This window comes from Mustelus asterias, chromosome 1, assembly GCF_964213995.1.
Source record: "Mustelus asterias chromosome 1, sMusAst1.hap1.1, whole genome shotgun sequence".
Lineage (NCBI taxonomy): Eukaryota > Metazoa > Chordata > Chondrichthyes > Carcharhiniformes > Triakidae > Mustelus > Mustelus asterias.
Genome location: NC_135801.1, coordinates 102,899,189 through 102,918,370, shown reverse-complemented (window position 1 = coordinate 102,918,370; position 19,182 = coordinate 102,899,189). Strand labels below are relative to the sequence as shown.

The following is a 19,182-nucleotide window of genomic DNA, read 5'->3' as shown; positions in this document are numbered from 1 at the left end:
CAGATAGCCAGTTACCTACCCAATCGGCCAACTTTCCCTCTATCCCACCACCTCCTTACTTTCATCATAAGCCGACCATGGGGGACCTTATCAAACGCCTTACTAAAATCCATGTATATGACATCAACTGCCCTACTTTCATCAACACACTTAGTTACCTCCTCAAAAAATTCAGTCAAATTTGTGAGGCACGACTTGCCCTTCACAAATCCGTGCTGACTATCCCGGAGATGGAAGATTGGTGGTAGTTATTTTGTAAAGCAAATACTGGCAGCAGTGCATCTTCCTGGCAAGGTAAAGTTCTGCTCCATGAATATTCTCACTAGCTTAACCAATTTCCCAGTCATTGTGTCCTGTTTTGGGAACCCAGTTTCAAGATGGATGCTGATGGTATGCAGAGGATGTGGAAGAGGTTCACAAATTGATACCAGGAATGAGAAGCTTCAGTTATGTGGAGGTAATAGTGAAACATGCATACTTTTTTTTACTGCAACAGAGAACATTAAAGGAATAACTGTTGGACATGTTCAAAGGGTCTCCGAATGTAAACGGAAGCAAATCTATTCCCACTGAGTACTGAATGGTAGAGGGAGTAAATTTAAGGATATCAACAAAGGAACTAAATAGTCAACATCTAAAACATTTTTTTCAACCTTTGGTCTTGGGTTACTTCCACTACCGGACCTTGCCTTTCACCGTAGGTAGATAAGGTAAAGAATACTTTCCCTGGGAGGATTAAATTAGGGGGATTAATTTCTGTGCAGAGAGTTGTTAGGTTATAGATTACCCGATCAAAACCAATGGAAGAAACAGGACCCATAATATCTTTTAAAGAGAGAGGACGATAAATATTTTAAAAAGAACAATTTGAAGGGCATGAGTAAAGGACAGTGGAGTACATCTAAGTGGAAAGTTCTTTGTGAGTTGAATGGCCTCTTTTGCTTCTGTAAATTCTCTTGTTTTATTCTGTCCAAGTTCTGATGTCAGCTGAGTCACCCGGGGGAAAAGAATACATCCGAGGGAAGAAGCAGAAGTCAAAAATTGAATTGTCTCACTTATACACTTTGTTTCAGAAACATGAAAGAAAGCTCAGGGAAAGTATTCTTTACCTCATCTACCTAACTGTGAAAGGCAAGGTCCAGTAGTGGAAGTAACCCAAGACCAAAGGTTGAAAAAAATGCTTTCGATGTTGACTATTTACTTGAAACCAACTACTTATACCGCAGAATCAAAGCTTGTTGATTTAATTGATTCAAAGCAAAGCCATCGTTTCAATCATCTAATTACAATTTAAGTTCCTTTTTAACTAAACATCATTTCAATGGTTAATTGAGAGAGATATGCAGTAATATTCTTGCATAATGGTGTGGTGCCGCTGCTTTTAACATCAATTTGATGCAAAAGATGGGTATTCGGGTTAGCAAGCTTCTATCTATATATTTAATTATTTACAGATGACATCTCTCTAATATAACTGGCAGCTTTTACTCCTTGGACACTGACAGCTTATTACAGTGGATAAAAAACATCTTGAAATGCTATTGAATATGTACCCTTTTACCATATCCACTTTAGCAAGTAAAATATGAAAGGGTTATTCTGAAATGAGAATTGCACTCACGAAGTAGAGATTGATTTGTGTGCTCAAGCCCTGCTTATTAGCAGAATCAATGGTAGTGCAGTTTAATCAAGGAGAAATAATTCCCTGAATATTGTGTTGATTTTTGCATTAATCCTTTGAGAATGGAGTATATTTTCAAAAATTATGAGTTAATAGCATGAGGTTGCAGTTTCTGAATTTACTGAATATTGCATTCCATTATCAAATATTTGGACCAACATACGTGTTGTGAATTCACTGGGGCAAGTTTTTGCCTTTCCTGTCAGGGTGGAGTCATCTGACATTCTTTGAGATGATGAAAATGTAAAACAACCTGGTCCTAGAAGGGGCAGATCATTCATTCTGCCAGATTACCGGTGAAAACAAAACATCTGTCCCACTGTATTATTATAATTCAATCAGCAATAATTTAGGACACATCTTCATGTTTCCTGGGTTGGAGCACATGACTTATCACTGTCTGTTTAAGATCCCTCATAAGGCCTTTTGCCTTTGTTGCTTGAACTATGTACATTGTCAGATGGACTACTAGATAGTGATCTATGTGGCACAGTCCATCAAAATGGATTGAGCCAAAATCATTAACCACCAATGCTTATTTTAATTTGTCCTTTCCATCAAACAATCATAATGTATTATTATAAGCAGGCAAAGAAACTGAACTGTATAAACTGTACAGCCAAATTCATGGCATAATAAAGCAGGACAAAGCAACCCATTTGATTGGCACTCCTCTACACTGATGCACTTTATACCAGGGTATAGATGCACTGCAGCAATTCACCATGGTTCCTTGACAACACATTCTAAACCCATGACCTCTACCACCTAGAAGGACAAGGGCAGCAAATGCAGGGAACAACACCACCACTTGCAAGTTCCCCTCCAAGCCACACACCATCCTTTCTTGGAAATGTATCTCCGTTCCTTCACTGGCCCTGGCAAAAATCATTCCTTCTTATCAGCACTGTGGGTGTACCTGCACAACATGGACTGCACCTCGGGTTCAAGAAAGCAGCTCACCACCACCTTCTCGAGGGCAATTAGGGATGGACCAATAAATGCAGGCCTAACCAATGAAGCCCACACCTTGTGAAATAATTTTAAAAATAGGATATAATAGTATCTGTAAGAGATTTGGAAAATGTGGAGGGCATTAAAAGATTTGAGGAAATGTACAGGTTAAGAAATGAGCAGGTATATAGCAGTTTAATGCAGAGAAACATCAAGGCAAAACAATGGATAGGAATATAAGCTCACTGATTAGATGTTTTTGATGCTCTTACCTCAACTTTCTTGAATACATCAGTCAAGTGCTCAATCTTGCATTGTGTTCCAATCATTGACCTTAACCATGAATAAAAAACAGGGATAAAATCACCTTGTTTCAAGGTTATAATCAATTGCTCTTTGCAACCTACTACTCAATAAACCTTGTTAACAACAGCTTCACATTGTTTCAGAATTTTTAGTGAATGGTAAGTGGTGCAGCAAATATATTTTCCTGGCATGCTAATGAAGATTTTTGTTTTTGCTTTTGAATATTGAAACATAAGCGGAACATGTGTGCCGTTGCACATTCTCCCCATGTCTGCATGGGTTTCCTCTGGGTGCTCCGGTTTCCTTCCACAGTCCAAAAGATATGCTGGTTAGGTGCATTGGCTATGCTAAATTTCCCCTTAGTGTCCCGGAATGTAGGTTACGAGGGATTAGTGGAGGTAAATATGTAGAATTACTGAGATAGGGCCTAGGTGGGATTCTTGTCGGTGCAGACTCAATGGGCCGAATGGCTTCCTCCTTCACTGTAGGGTTTCTACGATTCTGTGAACCTGTTGGAAAAACACAGTAGGTCCGTTAGCATCAGCAGAGAGAAAGGATTGGTTGACCCTCTCTTCAGAACAGAAAGCAAAGTATCAAAACAAAATGCTGCAGATGCTAGGAATCTGAAATAAAAACTGAAAATCCTCAGCAGGTCTGGCAGCATCTATGAAGAGGGAAACAAGAGTTAATGTTTCAGGTCAATCCCATTTTATCTGAACTCATTGGTATTGCTGACTGCATCTTTATTTGCAAGGTCACATCATTTAATCTCATTGGAACCCGAGCAGCCCTTTAATAACCACAAATGACTGATGATCGCAGCAGTAAAGGTGGGAGAACTGCAGGGAAGTGGAAAAGTATGTGGCACAGTGAGTTGAAAGTCAGGTAGCCCTCGTGAATGCCTTGGGTGATTTTTTGCCACATTTGGAGAATGTCTGTCACTGGAGAATATGGCCGAGATACCGAAAGGAGGGAGCAGGCTTGTTGCTACCTGGCAGAAAGAAAACACACTGGGCGCAATCTTACCGCCTGTTCATGACACGTTCCTGCTGCAGCGGAGATGGAGAATTTGCCGACAAGCCAGATCTCTGTTCATTGCAGCGGGATGGGAAAATCCCACTGGTGTGAGCAGTCAGAAAATTCCGGCCAATTTTTCTTAGGCTAACCTACATTGCCTTCTGGGTGAGCTGAGGCGAGATAGTAAAATCACAGCAGAATGTGTTGTGTGCCCTGTGGAGGGTGATAGCAGTGACACTAAATGTCAATTCTCTCACCCTAGCCAGAACTGCAGGTCAGTTTTAGGGGAAACTGTGTCTTGACAAGGCTGTATACTAGCTGCCTGCCCACCCTTTTCATCCTTGGGTAGCAGAACATGGTATCCTGCACATACTGGCATTTATCCTCCACTTGAACAGCAGGAGTAGTCCTAATCGGGTGTGCTCGACATTCCTTTATCTCTCTATTCCCTTTCTCGTTAGCTGTCTATCTAATCTATTCTTCAATGCTGACATGGGGCAGCTTTATCTGCTCCCGTTTGCATTGGACGTGTTGGCAGCGAGAGAGGACAATTTAGTTTTACATTGTTGTCAAACCAGTTTGCAATTGACTGTCCATCCGTCAGTGGTGAGCCGTGTTTCCTGCCACTGCACGTCAGGAACCTAATTTCAATATATGGGAATCTCATTGCAAGTCCTGCTCGCCAGAATCATCCCCTCACTCTGTATCATGAGCTCATGTCAGCGTGATTGCACACGGACGTGTTTCACAACGGTACATAAGGAACGTGCACCTGGCGACCTGCACTTTGCTTGGCACTTCAAGGTTACTTTGCCCACCTTGTTTCGGGAAGCACTCGCCATCATCAATGCTGGGGCTTGCAGGCGGCACCACATTGCTTTTAGGGAGACTCGTGGGCAGCTCTCTACCTACTGGACCATTAGTAAGGCGAGAGTAGTTTTTCAGTGGCTGTGGCTGCATGGGTCGGGCTCGCCAGGGGAAGGGGGAGAAGTGGCCTCAGGCAAGAAAAGAGGGTGCAGGGTGAGGGCGGTACTGGGGGTGTGGTACATCCCAGGGTGTCCATGTGGGGACTCATGTTGATCTGTGCAAGTGTCTCAAGGTGGTGAGGGCTGAAGAGACGGTCTTCTCCTCTGGAGATGTGGCCAGGAGGAGATGTGAGGGTGTGTGAGAGAGAGTGAGAGGAGATGTCCCTTGAGCTAGCAGTGAGTGAGATGCCAGTGAATGTGTGATGGCTTTGTGAGTGTTGAGGGTGTTGAGATGGTTGGCTCTTCCTGGCGACGCAGATGAGATCATTCATCCTCTTTCTGCACTGGATGGCCAACCTCTTCTGCACAGCATTGGCACTGACCATCACTGCTACCACCACCTAAGCTGGAGTGGCGAGATTGCGGGACTTTGTGCATCGAGAACGTGGGTGAGAGGACATCATGGCGAGCCTCAGAAAGGCATTCTTGTGACAGGTCACTGAATTCTTCTTGGTGTTCGGGACTGTAAGGGGAAGTTTTCTCGCTTCCTACCAGCATGAAAGACAAGCAGACATAAGTACAGTACAAAAAGGCAACACAAACTTTATTCTCTGTTTAAAATAACAAAACCCGCAGGCCTGGGGAGAGACAGCTGCTCGTCAACTGCTCTGCCTGGCCACTGTGCGCTTTACAATTTATAGGGTTTTGAACTTCGCGCTAAACATATGGTAATAGGCTCATCATTTACTACCAGTTACATGATCAGTGCCTGCTAATAACACAAAGCAGTGGCGCAATAGCAAGATATTAAAAAGCCATTATAAATAGGTGGAATTGATCTGTGGCTGATGATGATGTGAACCCATTTCCCTGGGCTGATCTCTTTCTGGAGGGTTCCCTTTGTGTTTTGAGCTTCTTGCATAATCTGATCAGTTGAGCTATTGTCTATGTTTTCCCTGCTTGGAGCCTAAAGTGATTAGGCTGTCTGAAGTGATCAAGAGGTGCCCATGAGTCATCGCATTGCTGTGAGCTGCTGACAATATTTTAAAATGAATTTGATATACACGTGTAAAAATGTCCATGATACTAAGCATAAAAGTCATCTTAAGCATAAAGGTCGCCCCCTTCAGGGACCATGACTTTACTGGAGCAGTCCTGGGCTGCAGGCATTGTGAACTCTGCACATTTAGATATGGAACCTGGATTGAGGAAAGAGTGAGGAAATGGCACGCTGGACAATTCAGAGGCTGCCCACCAGCCAGACAGCATGTTTCCTGTATATAAAAGCAAATTACTGCGGATGCTGGAATCTGAAACAAAAACAGAAAATGCTGGAAAATCTCAGCAAGTCTTGAAACGTTGGCTCTATTCTCTCTCCACAGATGCTGTCAGACCTGCTGAGGTTTTCCAGCCTTTTTTGTTTTTGTGATATGTTTCCGACACCTGCATAATTAGGCAGGAAGCAGATGATATGGCACGAAACCCCATCACTGTGGCTGGCGGGACAAAGGTCAATTTTTACTTCACTGAGTGCAGTTCTGGGGCGACTCTGTCCATGGTCTCTGCTTCAGTCATAGCTTCAGTTTATTCCACAGCCTGATCACCCTCTTTATTTGGATGAAATAGTTTCTTCTGCTTTCTATCCAAAATATTTTGCTTTCCACCTGATATATATGTACATTTTACTTAAATTATGAACCATTGAACATTGTCTGTTTCTATCTATGCCGTCCCACACCATTGACATTTTAAATACCTCCCTAATATTACCTGGAATTAGAGTCACAGAGGTTTACAGCATGGAAACAGGCCCTTTGGGCCAACTTGTCCATGCTGCCCTTTTTTTTAAACCCATAAACTAATCCCAATTGCCCGCATTTGGCCCATATCCCTCTATACCCATCGTACCCATGTAACTAAATGCTTTTTAAAAGACAAAATTGTACCCGCCTCTATTACTACCTGTGGCACCTTGTTCCAAACACCCACCACCCTCTGTGTGAAAAAATTGCCCCTCTGGACACCTTTGTATCTTTCCCCTCTCAACTTAAACCTATGCCCTCTAGTTTTAGACTCCCCTACCTTTGAGAAAAGATATTGACTATCTAGCTGATCTATGCCCCTCATTATTTTATAAACCTCTGCAAGACCACCCCTCGGCCTCTTACGCTCCAGAGAAAAAAGTCCCAGTCTATCCAGCCTCTCCTTATAACTCAATCCATCAAGTCCCGGCAGACTTATAAATCTTTTCTGTACTCTTTCTAGTTTAAAAATATCCTTTCTATAATAGGGTGACCAGAATTGCACACAGTATTCCAAGTATGGCCTTACCAATGTCTTGTACAACTTCAACAAGACGTCCCAACTCCTGTATTCAATGTTCTGACCGATGAAACCAAGCATGCCGAATGGCTTCTTCAATACTCTGTCCACCTGTGACTCCACTTTCAAGGAGCTATGAACATGTACCCCTAGATCTCTTTGTTCTGTAACTCTCCCCAATGCCCTACCGTTAACTGAGTAAGTCCTGCCCTGGTTCAATCTACCAAAATGCATCACCTCGCATTTGTCTAAATTAAACTCCACCTGCCATTCGTCAGCCCACTGGCCCAATTGATCAAGATCCCGTTGCAATTGGAGATAACGTTCTTCACTGTCCACTATGCCACCAATCTTAGTGTCATCTGCAAACTTACTAACCATGCCTCCTATATTCTCATCAAATCATTAATATGAATGACAAATAACAGTGGACCCAGCACTGAGCCCTGAGACACACCGCTGGTCACAGGCTTCCAGTTTGAAATACAATTCTCTACAACCACCCTCTGGCTTCTGTCAAGAAGCCAATTTTGTATCCATTTAGATACCTCACCCTGGATCCTGAGAGGTTTAACTTTATGCAACAACCTACTATGCAGTACCTTGTCAAAGGCCTTGCTAAAGTCCATGTAGACAACATCAACTGCACTGCCCTCATCTACCTTCTTGGTTACCCCTTCAAAAAACTCAATCAAATTTGTGAGATATGATTTTCCACTCTCAAAGCCATGCCGACTGTCCCTAATCAGTCCTTGCGTTTCTAAATGCCTGTAGATCCTGTCTCTCAAAATACCTTCCACAGATGTGAGGCTCACTGGCCTGTAGTTCCCAGGTTTTTCACTGCAGCCCTTTTTAAACGAAGGCACATTTGCCACACTCTTGTATGGAATGCTGTTCATGTTCTTATCTATCTAACAATTAAACTACGTTTTTTTCTTTCTTTCCGCTTTATGGAAGTACTGTTCTTACCCTGTCCTTTGTGGACCTCATACCTGATCCTCGGAATGGGGGCACATGTATGCCAGTGATCTTACTCCTACAGGCAATCAGCAGCAATAATCAGTTCCAATTGTCAGTTGTTAAAGTTCCTGCACTCTGCTACTGATAGCACGTGTACCTTACTTATTTTATTCTAAATTCTCCTGACACACTGGGCCCTATTTTATCATTTCAATTCCAAGCGTTGGGCGAACTTGAAACTCAGATCCGACTTTTGGACTCGTTCTCAGGCGCCCCCATACTCACTCTGCCTGAAACAATAGCAGCGATTCTGAATCACGCTGCACAAGCCTGTGGGCACGCGCAAAAATAATGATAGAATGCGGCTCCCCTGCCACGTCGCTCCTGGGCCAGATAATGCCTCCCCCTGGCCGCCACAGACATTGCCTCACCCCCCCCCCCAACATAACTGACCCCTTTATCCCCCACTACCCAGACCAATCGCAAATGCATTTAAATTGACGTCGCGCCTGTTTCGGGTGCGGTCCAGACGGCGGCCATTTTCGGCGATTGGTAAATAGGGAACAGGTGCAGAGGCGGGCGTGGATCGTGCTACTCGTCTCATGCCCAACTTTACCAAGTTACCGAAAACGGGCGCAACTTGATGGTAAAATCGGGCCCACTGTACGAATTATGACTTTTCATGATGGCGGTACCATGTGCCCCCATTTTAATATATGTCAACGAGCTCTATGAAGACACTGGGCAGATTGTAGGGGAGGTCCTTTCAGCAAGAACTGATTGCATTGCACCTGGAATGGGAAACCAACTGAGCTGGCTATCATTTAAATCTGCAAGCCCAAAATTTGGCTTTGACACGAGGCTATACTCCTTTAGTTTTGAAGTTTATGATTTCTACATTTTCAACTAATTGAAAATTTTGCAATTTCAAATGAAACAGACTGAATAACTTAAAATTGAAGCCGCTTTCCAAGGAGAAGGTGAAAAACAAACCAAGTTACCCTCAGAAGTAAGAAGAGAGAGACTTTTCCTGTAATTCAGAAACCATCAAAACGCATCAGTGCCTGAGGAAGGGGCAGTAAAATGCAAATTGGTGGGTGTTAAAACAATGGCTGTCACAGATTGACCCACCCAAACCCCTTGGAAATGCACAATGGGTGAGGTATTTCAGGGCAAGAGGGACAGTCACTGGAGGAAGATTGCAGGAACATTTTCAGCAGAAGAAACCAACTGAAATCTAGGCTCTCTCCCTCTCTTTCTTTTGGAACAAGTGTATTATCCAATTTTGAAGCCAACTTCGCTAGAAATCTGCCAGAGCACCGAGATCTTGAAGTGATTACAACATCATCTACATTTGACCACATCTGTGAAACCAGCAAATCCAAATCAGCCACAATATTTGCACCAATCTACACATCAAGGACAATCAAAGGACACCTAACTGTATATTCTGTTGACATTTTGGTCTGCAGCCAAATGACTTCACGAGAGCTGAATGCTTGACGTAGCATTGTTTTCTCGAGTGCAGTGGTTAATTAATTTGCTCTTTCTTTAATTCAAGCAAATTTTGTTTGACTGGTTCCTTATTGCTCACAGCTTAAATAGTTAAATATATTTGGGTTTTGAAAAGGCATACTCTCATGAAAAAGAAACTTAAATTTGAAAGAAACTTAACAACTGGAATAAATACTGCTCCAAAGAAATGTCACTTCTATCCATGCATCGTAATATCCTGTGAAAACGTTGTATTATTGAGAATTATACTTTTCTTCCTGGTTCATAATTTAAATGTCATATTCTCTTCTACATTGACATTTGGTGCTAAAATGCACTTTTGTCATTGTGTATGGTCAGAATGAATGTAGTGAAGATGCAGTTTGGTGATAACACAAAGATGGCAGTTGAGATGTAAGTGCAGAGTATTTCATGTAGTTATATTTCACATTCTTATGCCACACCAGTGGTATGTTTATTGTAACAAGGTTATTCAAATTCACTCCAGACCAGCTTTTCATCATGTCTTTATATCTTTTTTTAAAATCTAATTTTTTACTGCAAGTCATGTTGAAATTCAAGCTTCTTATCCAATGCTTTGGGGAAAAAAAGGGGATGGGTACAGCTGCAGAAGTTTATCTAAAGTTCATTCAAATCTAATAAGTCAATATATGTGATCATCTGACAAGACTTTGTTCAATCCACTTGAAATCCAGTGCGTGAGACTATTAGCATGCTTGCTTTCGGCTTGTTGCATTAAGATTTGTGAAGTAGCCTCCGGTGCCTTATTATTACAAGATTATAATGCTGTCCTTTCTTCTTGTTTGCTTCAGGGTAAGCTCTACTTTTGAGATGTATTTGCTGTCAGAACGTGTCTTCTCCTTTGGAACTGATAATGTTGAAATTCTAAAAGACTGGACCAGGGCAATCTCCAAGGTGAAAAATAACTTTGAAACATATTTTGTATGTTGAAAGCACCCAGAGCTTTTTAAATATCATGGGAATTTACCTTTTTGCTCCTGAGTCCTGTGATCTTGCATGTTATTACCTTTGGCCAATATGCTTCTAGCTTTTTCAATCCCTTTAAAGTGATAGAGTAAAATGTTTCGAGTCCGTGATTAATAATAAATAATAGCATCTCCAGATTTAAGGGAGTTTTATTTAAAATTAAATTGAATTCAAACCTATGGCAGTAAAGTTATTATCCATGTAATAAAGTTTATTAACTAGGACGGAATAAAACAGTGTGACATCTTGCCTTTTCTAACTGGGTTTTATTTGTAACTCAGTAATGTAATATTAAGAACTCTAGTCGGGAAAACACAAACCTGAATCCAAGACTTCCTGACATTTTAATCTGCTGCCTCAGTTGTGATGGGAAGACATCAGTTACCAAATACCTGGAGCACTGTAAGACGATTGAATTTGCTTTGAAGATAGGCTACAAAGGAAGACTGAGAAGAACAATGAGCCTATTTTTGCATAATGATCACCTCTTGCCCCCAAAGATGACTGAGTAGCATGTTTTACTGGCTTTACTGATTTTAACATCTCGTGCCTATAGATTGGACAGATATGTTGCATGTGTATGACAGTCTCCTAACCACTATGGTAAATGTATTAAAATGGTGGACACAAGTGCCACCTGACCACCTGCCTGCTGATATTGCCAATGGTGCTTTCTAGGCTGAAATGGAAAGATGTTTTGATATATCATATTCATCAGATAAAGTGTGAGGCCCAAAGCTACACACCTGGTACCCAGTACACAGGTTTTGCATAGCTGGCTGTGACCAGAAGAGAAGCACATCAGTGTTCAGTAATCGTGACGAGGAAGATGAGTATTTTTTTAAACCATGTGCTTTTAGGTGGGAAACCTCAGTGATCTGAAATCCACTGACTCAGCAGAAACCATGCCACAGGAAAGAACCGTGTAGAACTATAGAATGGCTACAGCACAGACGGCGGCTATGCAATTCGTCATGTCCATACCAGCTCTCTCCAACAGCAATGCGGGTAGTCACACTCGCCCAACACTTTCACTGTAACCTTCAATTTTTTTCTCTTCAGGTGCTTATCCAATTCCTTTCCAAAAGCCATGATTAAAGTTGCTCCCTTCACCACAATCTTGGACCTAGCCATCCACTGTGTGAAAATGTTTTTCCTCAAATCAACATTGTTTCTTTTGGTCAATCATCTTAAATCGGTGCCCTCTGGCTCTTGACACTTCACCTAATGGTAACAATTTCTCCCTGGTGAGACCCCTCATAATTTTGAACACCTTTATCAAATTTCTCTTAACTTTTAAGGAGAAAAAAAACTCTTAACCCATCCATGTAATTGAAGTCTCCGATCCATGGAACTATTCTTGGAAATCTTTTTTGCATTTTCTCTGAATATTTTTACATGCTTCCGAAATTGTGGTGCTTCATGTTGGACATTCCACCAACCTGCCTATGTACTCTTAAAGTGTATCACTATCCTCCTCATACTTCACAATACTTTCAAATTTTGTACTTTCTGCAAATTTTGAAATTCTACATCAACATCCAAATCTAAGCCATTAAAATACATTTAAAAGAAATGGTCCTAATAATGATTCCTGGGTAACATGGGGAATAGAAGCAGGTTTAGGCCATTCTAATCCCTGAAAATTGAGAGGTGATTTCATTGAAACTTGCAAATTCTTATAGGGTGTGAGAGGCTGGATAGGATGTTTTCCCTGGCTGCTGAGTCTAGAACCAGGGGACAAAGTTTCAGAATAAGGGGTCGGCCATTTAAGACAGATGAAGAGGAATTTTTTCACTCTGAGGTTGGAGAATCTTTGTAAATTATCTACCCCAGAGGGCTGAGAAGCTCAATCATTGAGCATCTTCCAGGCAGAAATTGGTATATTTCTGGATACCAAAAGATATGGGGATAATGGGTTAAAAATGGTTTAAAGCTAGGTCATTAACCATGATCTGTTTGAATGCAGAGCAGGCTTAAGGACTGAATGGCCTAATCCTGCCTTGTGTTCCTATTTGCAAATCGTTAGTCTTCTGGCACTATATAAATATCTAAGGAGAATTAGAAGATTATGACCAGTGCCACCTTTAGTCCCTCAATTCAGGTATATCCCATCCAGTCCAAGTGACTTCCCAACTTTGCATACAGCCAGTCTTGCTTATATTGCCTTTGTATGAACTTTTTAGCCAATCCAGTGTCTCAACAACCCCTCTTTCACAATGACTTTGGAAGCATTTTCTTCCTTGATAAAGATGGATGGAAAGATGGATGCTTCAGCCTTTCCCGCTGCCTCCCATGTCCAGGTCCCCTTTTTGTCCCAACTCAACCCCAGCCCTTATCTTTTATTATAAATATGTCCATAGAAAGTGCTTGGATGCATCTTTTATGTTAGGTATCAATCTCTTCTCATACTCTCTCCTTTTGCCTTACATTTCTTTTTTTAATTTCTTCATTATCCCTCTAAAATAAGACCATAAGACATAGGAGCAGAATTAGGCACTCGGCCCATCGAGTCTGCGCCGCCATTCAATCATGGCTGATTTTGTTTTCCCATCCTCATTCTCCTGCCTTTTCTCCATCACCCCTGATCTCCTTATTAATCAAGAACCTATCTATCTCTGTCTTAAAGACATTTAATGACCTGGCCTTCACAGCCTTCTGCGGCAATGAGTTCCACAGATTCACCACTCTCTGGCTGAAGAAATTCCTCCTTATCTCTGTTTTAAAGGATCATCCCTTTAGCCTGAGGTTGTGCCCTCTGGTTCTAGTTTTTCCTACTAGTGGAAACATCCTCACCAAGTCCACTCTATCCTGTAAGTTTCAATAAGATCCCCCCTCATCCTCCTAAACGCCAATGAGTACAGACCCAGAGTCCGCAACCGTTTCTCATACGATAAATGTCCATATTCAGCCTGGTTCTCACTTATTATCCCCTGACACCTGTCATATGCACCCTTTTTTCTGTTTCATCTTGCTCTCTGTCACTTTCTTCATCCAGATAGCTCCAATTTTGGCTGTCCTGTCTTTCCCCATCATGGGACTGTACCTTAATCATTCCTGAACGATCTCTTTAAGGCAACACATTGTTCCATTATAGTTCTGCCTGCCAAACATAGATACCAATTTACTGAGACAGAAAGGTTCTCACACCACTAAAATTGGCTCCATTGTATATATAGAAAAAACGAGATAATTTTTGATGCAACACATCTACAGAATGCAATTTGGTAGAGTACAGAGCAGCAACTGTTATTGATTCCAGAGAGGAGGGATTTGTCGGATGAAGAGAGATTGAACAGTTTAGGCCTATGCTCTCTGGAATTTGGAAGAATGAGGGGAGATCAAATTGAGGTATATAAGATGATAAAAGGTATGGATGAAGTAGAGCGGATGCTTCCTCTTGTGGGGCATTCTAGGAAGAGAGGTCATAGTCTTAAGATAAGGGTAGCAAACTTAAAATAGAGCTGAGGAGAAACTCAGGAGAAAGGGTTGTGAATCTGTGGAATTCGCTTCCCCAAAGTGCGGTGGATGCTGGGACAGTAAGTAAATTTAAGGAGGAGTTAGACAGATTTTTAATTGGTAATGGGTTGAAGGGTTATGGGGAGAAGGCAGGAAAATCTGGATGAGGAGCATATCAGCCATGATCGAATGGCAGGGCAGACTCGGTGGGCTAAAGGGCCTAATTCTGCTCCTATATCTTATGAACAATGACAGTTAAAGCACAGATTTGGGTTTCTTCTTCAAATGCATTGAAAGTCTTTTTTCTTGTAAAAGTGAGGCTGGTCAATTAAATTAGATGTGTGAGGTAAGTAGCATGCAATCACGTATTCATTTTTTCCTTGCAGAAATGCTATTGTCGTCCTCCACAATTCTGACGCCGCTTGATTGATTTATGTTTTCTAGTTTATTATACCTTCAATGGTAGAAATCCTGTCCACGAGAGACTATGAACTGATTGGTCGGCTCTACTACAAAGATGTGCATGACCTAGAACACTGGAAAGCGGGCTGGTTTGCATTAGAGAAATCGCAACTTTGGTTTTATCCTGAGCAGGACGTGGCTGAAGAGGATTCAGTCCACTTAAAGAGGCTGCAAGAACTTAGTAAGGCTTCAGTACATTGCATTTACTCCAAAACAACGGGAGACCACTTGGCTTGTTTTGTTTGTATTGTCGTTTTGGTAGAACTACCCTGTTAGTTCCACTGCACTGCTCTTTTTCCCACAGCCCCGCACATTTTACAAAAATACATCTGATTCCCTTTTGAATGTTGCCATAGAGCCTGCTTTCACCAACAGCTCAGATGGTGCATTCCAGCAATAAAGACTCACTGAATTTTTTTTTTAAAATCTTCTCATTCCTCTCTGCTTCTTTAACCAATTATCTTCAATCTGTGTCCTCTGTTTACCGATCCTCCTGTCAATAGAAACAGTTTCTCCATACTTATTGTACAGAAAGAAGCCCCTCATCATTTTGAACATCTCAATCAAAACTCTCCTCTCTGTTCTGAGGGGAACACTCTCTCCGTTTTCCGCTCTCATTGCATAAGCAGTAATTTGCTTTCAGGTTGATGATATCTGGCCATTAAGATTTCATTTCTAAAAATAGGTCAGTTGCGTGGTATTTTGGACGGCAGGTGCGCGCAAGAGTTACAAGCATGCCCACCCACAGTCAAGCAGGAAATTTAGCCCATCAAGGGACATATTGAACACAAGTTTACATGGCCCGACTGCTTAGCGGGCAAGCCAATTGGCCAGGTGATCTTTACATTTTTGCTGCCACCTCGATCCAAGGCAGGATGAAATGTCCAGGCTAAAATAAATAGGTGAATGGGCACTGAGGTTTGTGCTTGAATGTACTGAGTAAACATAGCATTACAAGTTCCATTACAAGTTCCCCAAGAAAGCTCCACAGCGGCTCTCTCCTTGAGGGAGCACATTAGGAGCGCCAGCTCGTGTGTTCCCTGTCCTCCGCGCTCGCCCCCTTCCTGCCTTCCCCAGCAGCGCTGAGCTTTTCCCAGCACATGGTTCACGCTAGCTGCCCATTAATTGGCCAGTCATCGTGAAACCAAGTTCCAGAACCAATGGCGGAGGGAAGCACGTTTTGTAACCTTGCCATACATACCCAGGCTGAGTAAACAGGGCAGATAATTTACATGCATGGGCCCACAAACTACAATAAGATGATGACAAGTTAATCTGTTTTGGTGAGGTGAGTTGAGTGATATCTGTTGACATTGAAGTGTCAATCTAGATAATGTGCTACAAGGTGTGGACCAGCCTTTGTGACCCTACATCTTTCTGAGAGTGCTGCCACTAAGACAATATCAGGACAATACATTGCTGTTCAGGCATCCTGATCCAGTAAAGCTGGCTTATATTCACCAGGTTGCAATCTCTACAACGTTACGTACCTACCATTCATTGTGTTACTCCTGCGCAATTGTTGAGGGTGGTGGACGGGGTGCCAATCAAGTGAGCTGCTTTGTCCTGAGTGTTGGAAGACACGAGTGGCCGACCAATGGGGGTCAGGAAGGGGGAAAAGACAGCGTTAAGAAATGGGACAAGCAGTGTCCAGCAACAGTCCTGTTTATAAAGCACTCCTTCATCTCATGGCTTTGTTTCCAGGCTACATTTTCGGTAGAGGTTGTCCTTTGCCCTTTAAAGACTATTGCTTAATCCGTGTAGTATTTTGTGTTCAGGGGAAACCAATTCCCTAAAGGCAGCATAAATAGGATTTGGTCCTCTAATTGGTAAATTCAAAGACACTGAGGTCTCTTTGAAGAACAGGCCCTGGGTGCTTCTTTTGATGTCTATGCCAATGCTGCATGTACACAACTACCTCCGAATGTGTCTGCCCTGCCTGCTGTATAGGACACCTGCGAAACAGGCAAGTCATCACCAGATTTCTAAGCCAAGGTTTTAAGTTTTGTTGGATTCCCTGTGTCCCTCCCCCAAGATTTTCTAACAGACCAAATTTCTGTAAACTTTGTCATTCAGCCTTGAGGTTAGACCTATACTATGTTTGTGCCTATATGTTATCTTCTGCCTTTTCCACTACCACAAACGATTGATTGCATCTGTGATAATTGCACTAATTAGTTTGCTAGTTACATGATCCAAGAATGAATTTCTTCTCACCAATAGTAATCAACACTTGGAAAAGATTTTTCATTATTTAGTGGAGGTGTAAATTTTCATTATTTGAGAGCCATTTGGTTGTCACAATGGGTTGTATTCCTCTTGCCATTAATCTTTGCTTTCTTAATTGCCTGCGTGTGGGCGGGCATTGTCTTAACATTCTATTGCAGTTCTTTAAGACCTTCACTGTTTCTCCCAAGTGGCTATTCATGTGTGGGCTAAGGCAGTGAATGTTGGTAATCAATGTGACCATGAAAGCAAAGACAGAAAATGCTGGAAAATCTCATCAGGTCTGACAGATGGGGAGAGAATAGAGCCAACATTTCAAGTCTAGATGACCATTCATCAGAGCTCAATCTAGACTCGAAACGTTGGCTCTATTCTCTCCCCACAGAGGCTGTCAGATCTGCTGAGATTTTCCAGCATTTTCTGTTTTTGTTCCAGATTCCAGCATCCGCAATATTTTGCTTTGACCTTGGTGTTTAACTCACTGCCACTTCACCTCTGGGAATGCCTTCCCTGAAGAAGTACTGCTCATCTAGCTCTGACCATGAAAGCATTAAAGCTGTTACTGACACTGTTGTTACTCGTGGTGCATGCACACTAGCGTTTCCAGCAGAGATTACTGTTAATTATTTGGAGTGGGCACCCTGAGGTGTTAGCCATGGCTCAGTGACAGCATTGTCTTCTCTGACTTAGGAGGTTGCTGGTCAAGCCCCACTTCAGAAACATGACTGCCAAAAAGTCAGTGCAGTGCTGGGAGAGTCTTGTATAATCAGAGGTACCATCATTTGGAGCAAACATTAAACTGAGGCCCCACGAGCCTCCACTGTTGCGAAGAAGAGCAGGGGAGTTATTCCTGGCTTCTTGATCCCCCCCTCAAGTCAACATTATAAAAGCAGATAGCCTGATTTGTGGGATCTTTCTGTGCCAAATTTGGCTACCATGTTTCTTACATTGCTATAGAGTGGGAAATTGCAGGTCGGTTAACAACATCTGCCTTCGGGAAAATGTTAGAAGCAATTGTCATCATAGAATCTCCACAACTCAAAAAGGCTATTTGGCCCATCGAGTCTGCACCAACTTTCTGACAGCGCATCCAACCCAAGCCCTATCTCCGTAACTCTCCGTATTTATCCCGCGTATCCCCCTAACCAAAACATCTTGGGACACTAAGGGACAATTTATCATGGCCAATGCACCTAACCTGCACATCTTTGGATGGTGGGAGGAAACCGGAGCACCGGTAGGAAACCCATGCAGACATGGAGAATGTGCAAACTCCACACAGACAGTCACCTAAATCAAACCCAGGTCCCTGGCACTGTGAGGCAGGAGTGCTAACCCCCGTGCCAACCATTATTATTAAAGAAGTCATAGCAGGACACTTGGATAAGTTCAAAATAATCAGGCAGAGTCAACTTGGTTTTGTCAAAGAGAAATCATGTTTCGGCAGCTTATTCCAAATAATTAACAGTAACCTCTGCTGGAAATGTTGGTGTGCATGCACCTCGAGTAACAACAGTATCAGTTTTTTGAAGAAGTAACCTGTGCTGCGGATAAAGGAGAACCAGTGGATGTACTGAACTTAAATTTCCAGAAGGCATTTGACAAAGTGCTCCATCAAAGGTTATTGCAGAAAATAAAAGCTGATACAGAGGGTAGCATATTTGTATGGGTGGAAGATTGGTTGGTTAATAGGAAGCAGGGAGTATGCATAAATGGATCTTTTTCAGGTTGACAAGGTGTAACGAATAGTGTGCCACAGGGATCAGTGTGGGACCTCAACTGTTTACAATTTAAAGAAATGTAGGAAAGTAAGTTGTGAAGCAAACTTAAGGAGGCTACAAAAAGATATAGATAGGTAAGTGAATGGGCGAAGGTATGGTAAATGGGGTATAAAGAATGAAAAAAAGCATGTTATCTAAATGGTGAGTGATTGCTGAGCTTGAGGTGCAGAGGGATCTGGGTTTCCTAGTGCATGAGTCACAAAAGGCTGGTATACAGGTACAGCAAATAATTTGGAAAACTAATAGAATGTTATAATTTATTGCGAGGGGAATTGATTACAAAAGTAATGAGGTTATGCTTCAGTTGTACAGGACACTAGTGAGGCCATATTTGGAATACTGTGCACAGTATTGATGATTGTCTAATTAAGGAAGGGTGTATATGTCTCGGAAGCAGTTCAGAGGTTTACCAGACTAATACCTGGAATGGGTAGTTTGTCTTATGAGGAAAGATTGACAGGCCAGGCTTGTATCCGCTGGATTTTGGAAGAGTAAGAGGTGACATATAAGATCTTGAGTGGCCTTGACAGGGTGAATGTGGAGAGGA

General features: G+C 42.2%; 1 protein-coding gene across 3 annotated transcripts in view; it reads left to right on the top strand.

Moving 5' to 3' along the window:
- The window catches only part of arap2 (ArfGAP with RhoGAP domain, ankyrin repeat and PH domain 2), a 361,519-nt gene that overhangs the window by 249,847 nt on the left and 92,490 nt on the right, over positions 1 to 19,182 (top strand). For all 3 annotated transcript variants that reach the window (XR_013498288.1, XM_078215698.1, XM_078215708.1), the window contains 2 exons: positions 10,533 to 10,635; positions 14,611 to 14,809. Coding sequence is in view for 2 of the 3 variants with exons in the window: in XM_078215698.1 (XP_078071824.1) it covers positions 10,533 to 10,635; positions 14,611 to 14,809 (302 nt within the window). In the remaining variant the exon portion in view is untranslated. The remainder of the gene's footprint in view (positions 1 to 10,532; positions 10,636 to 14,610; positions 14,810 to 19,182) is intronic.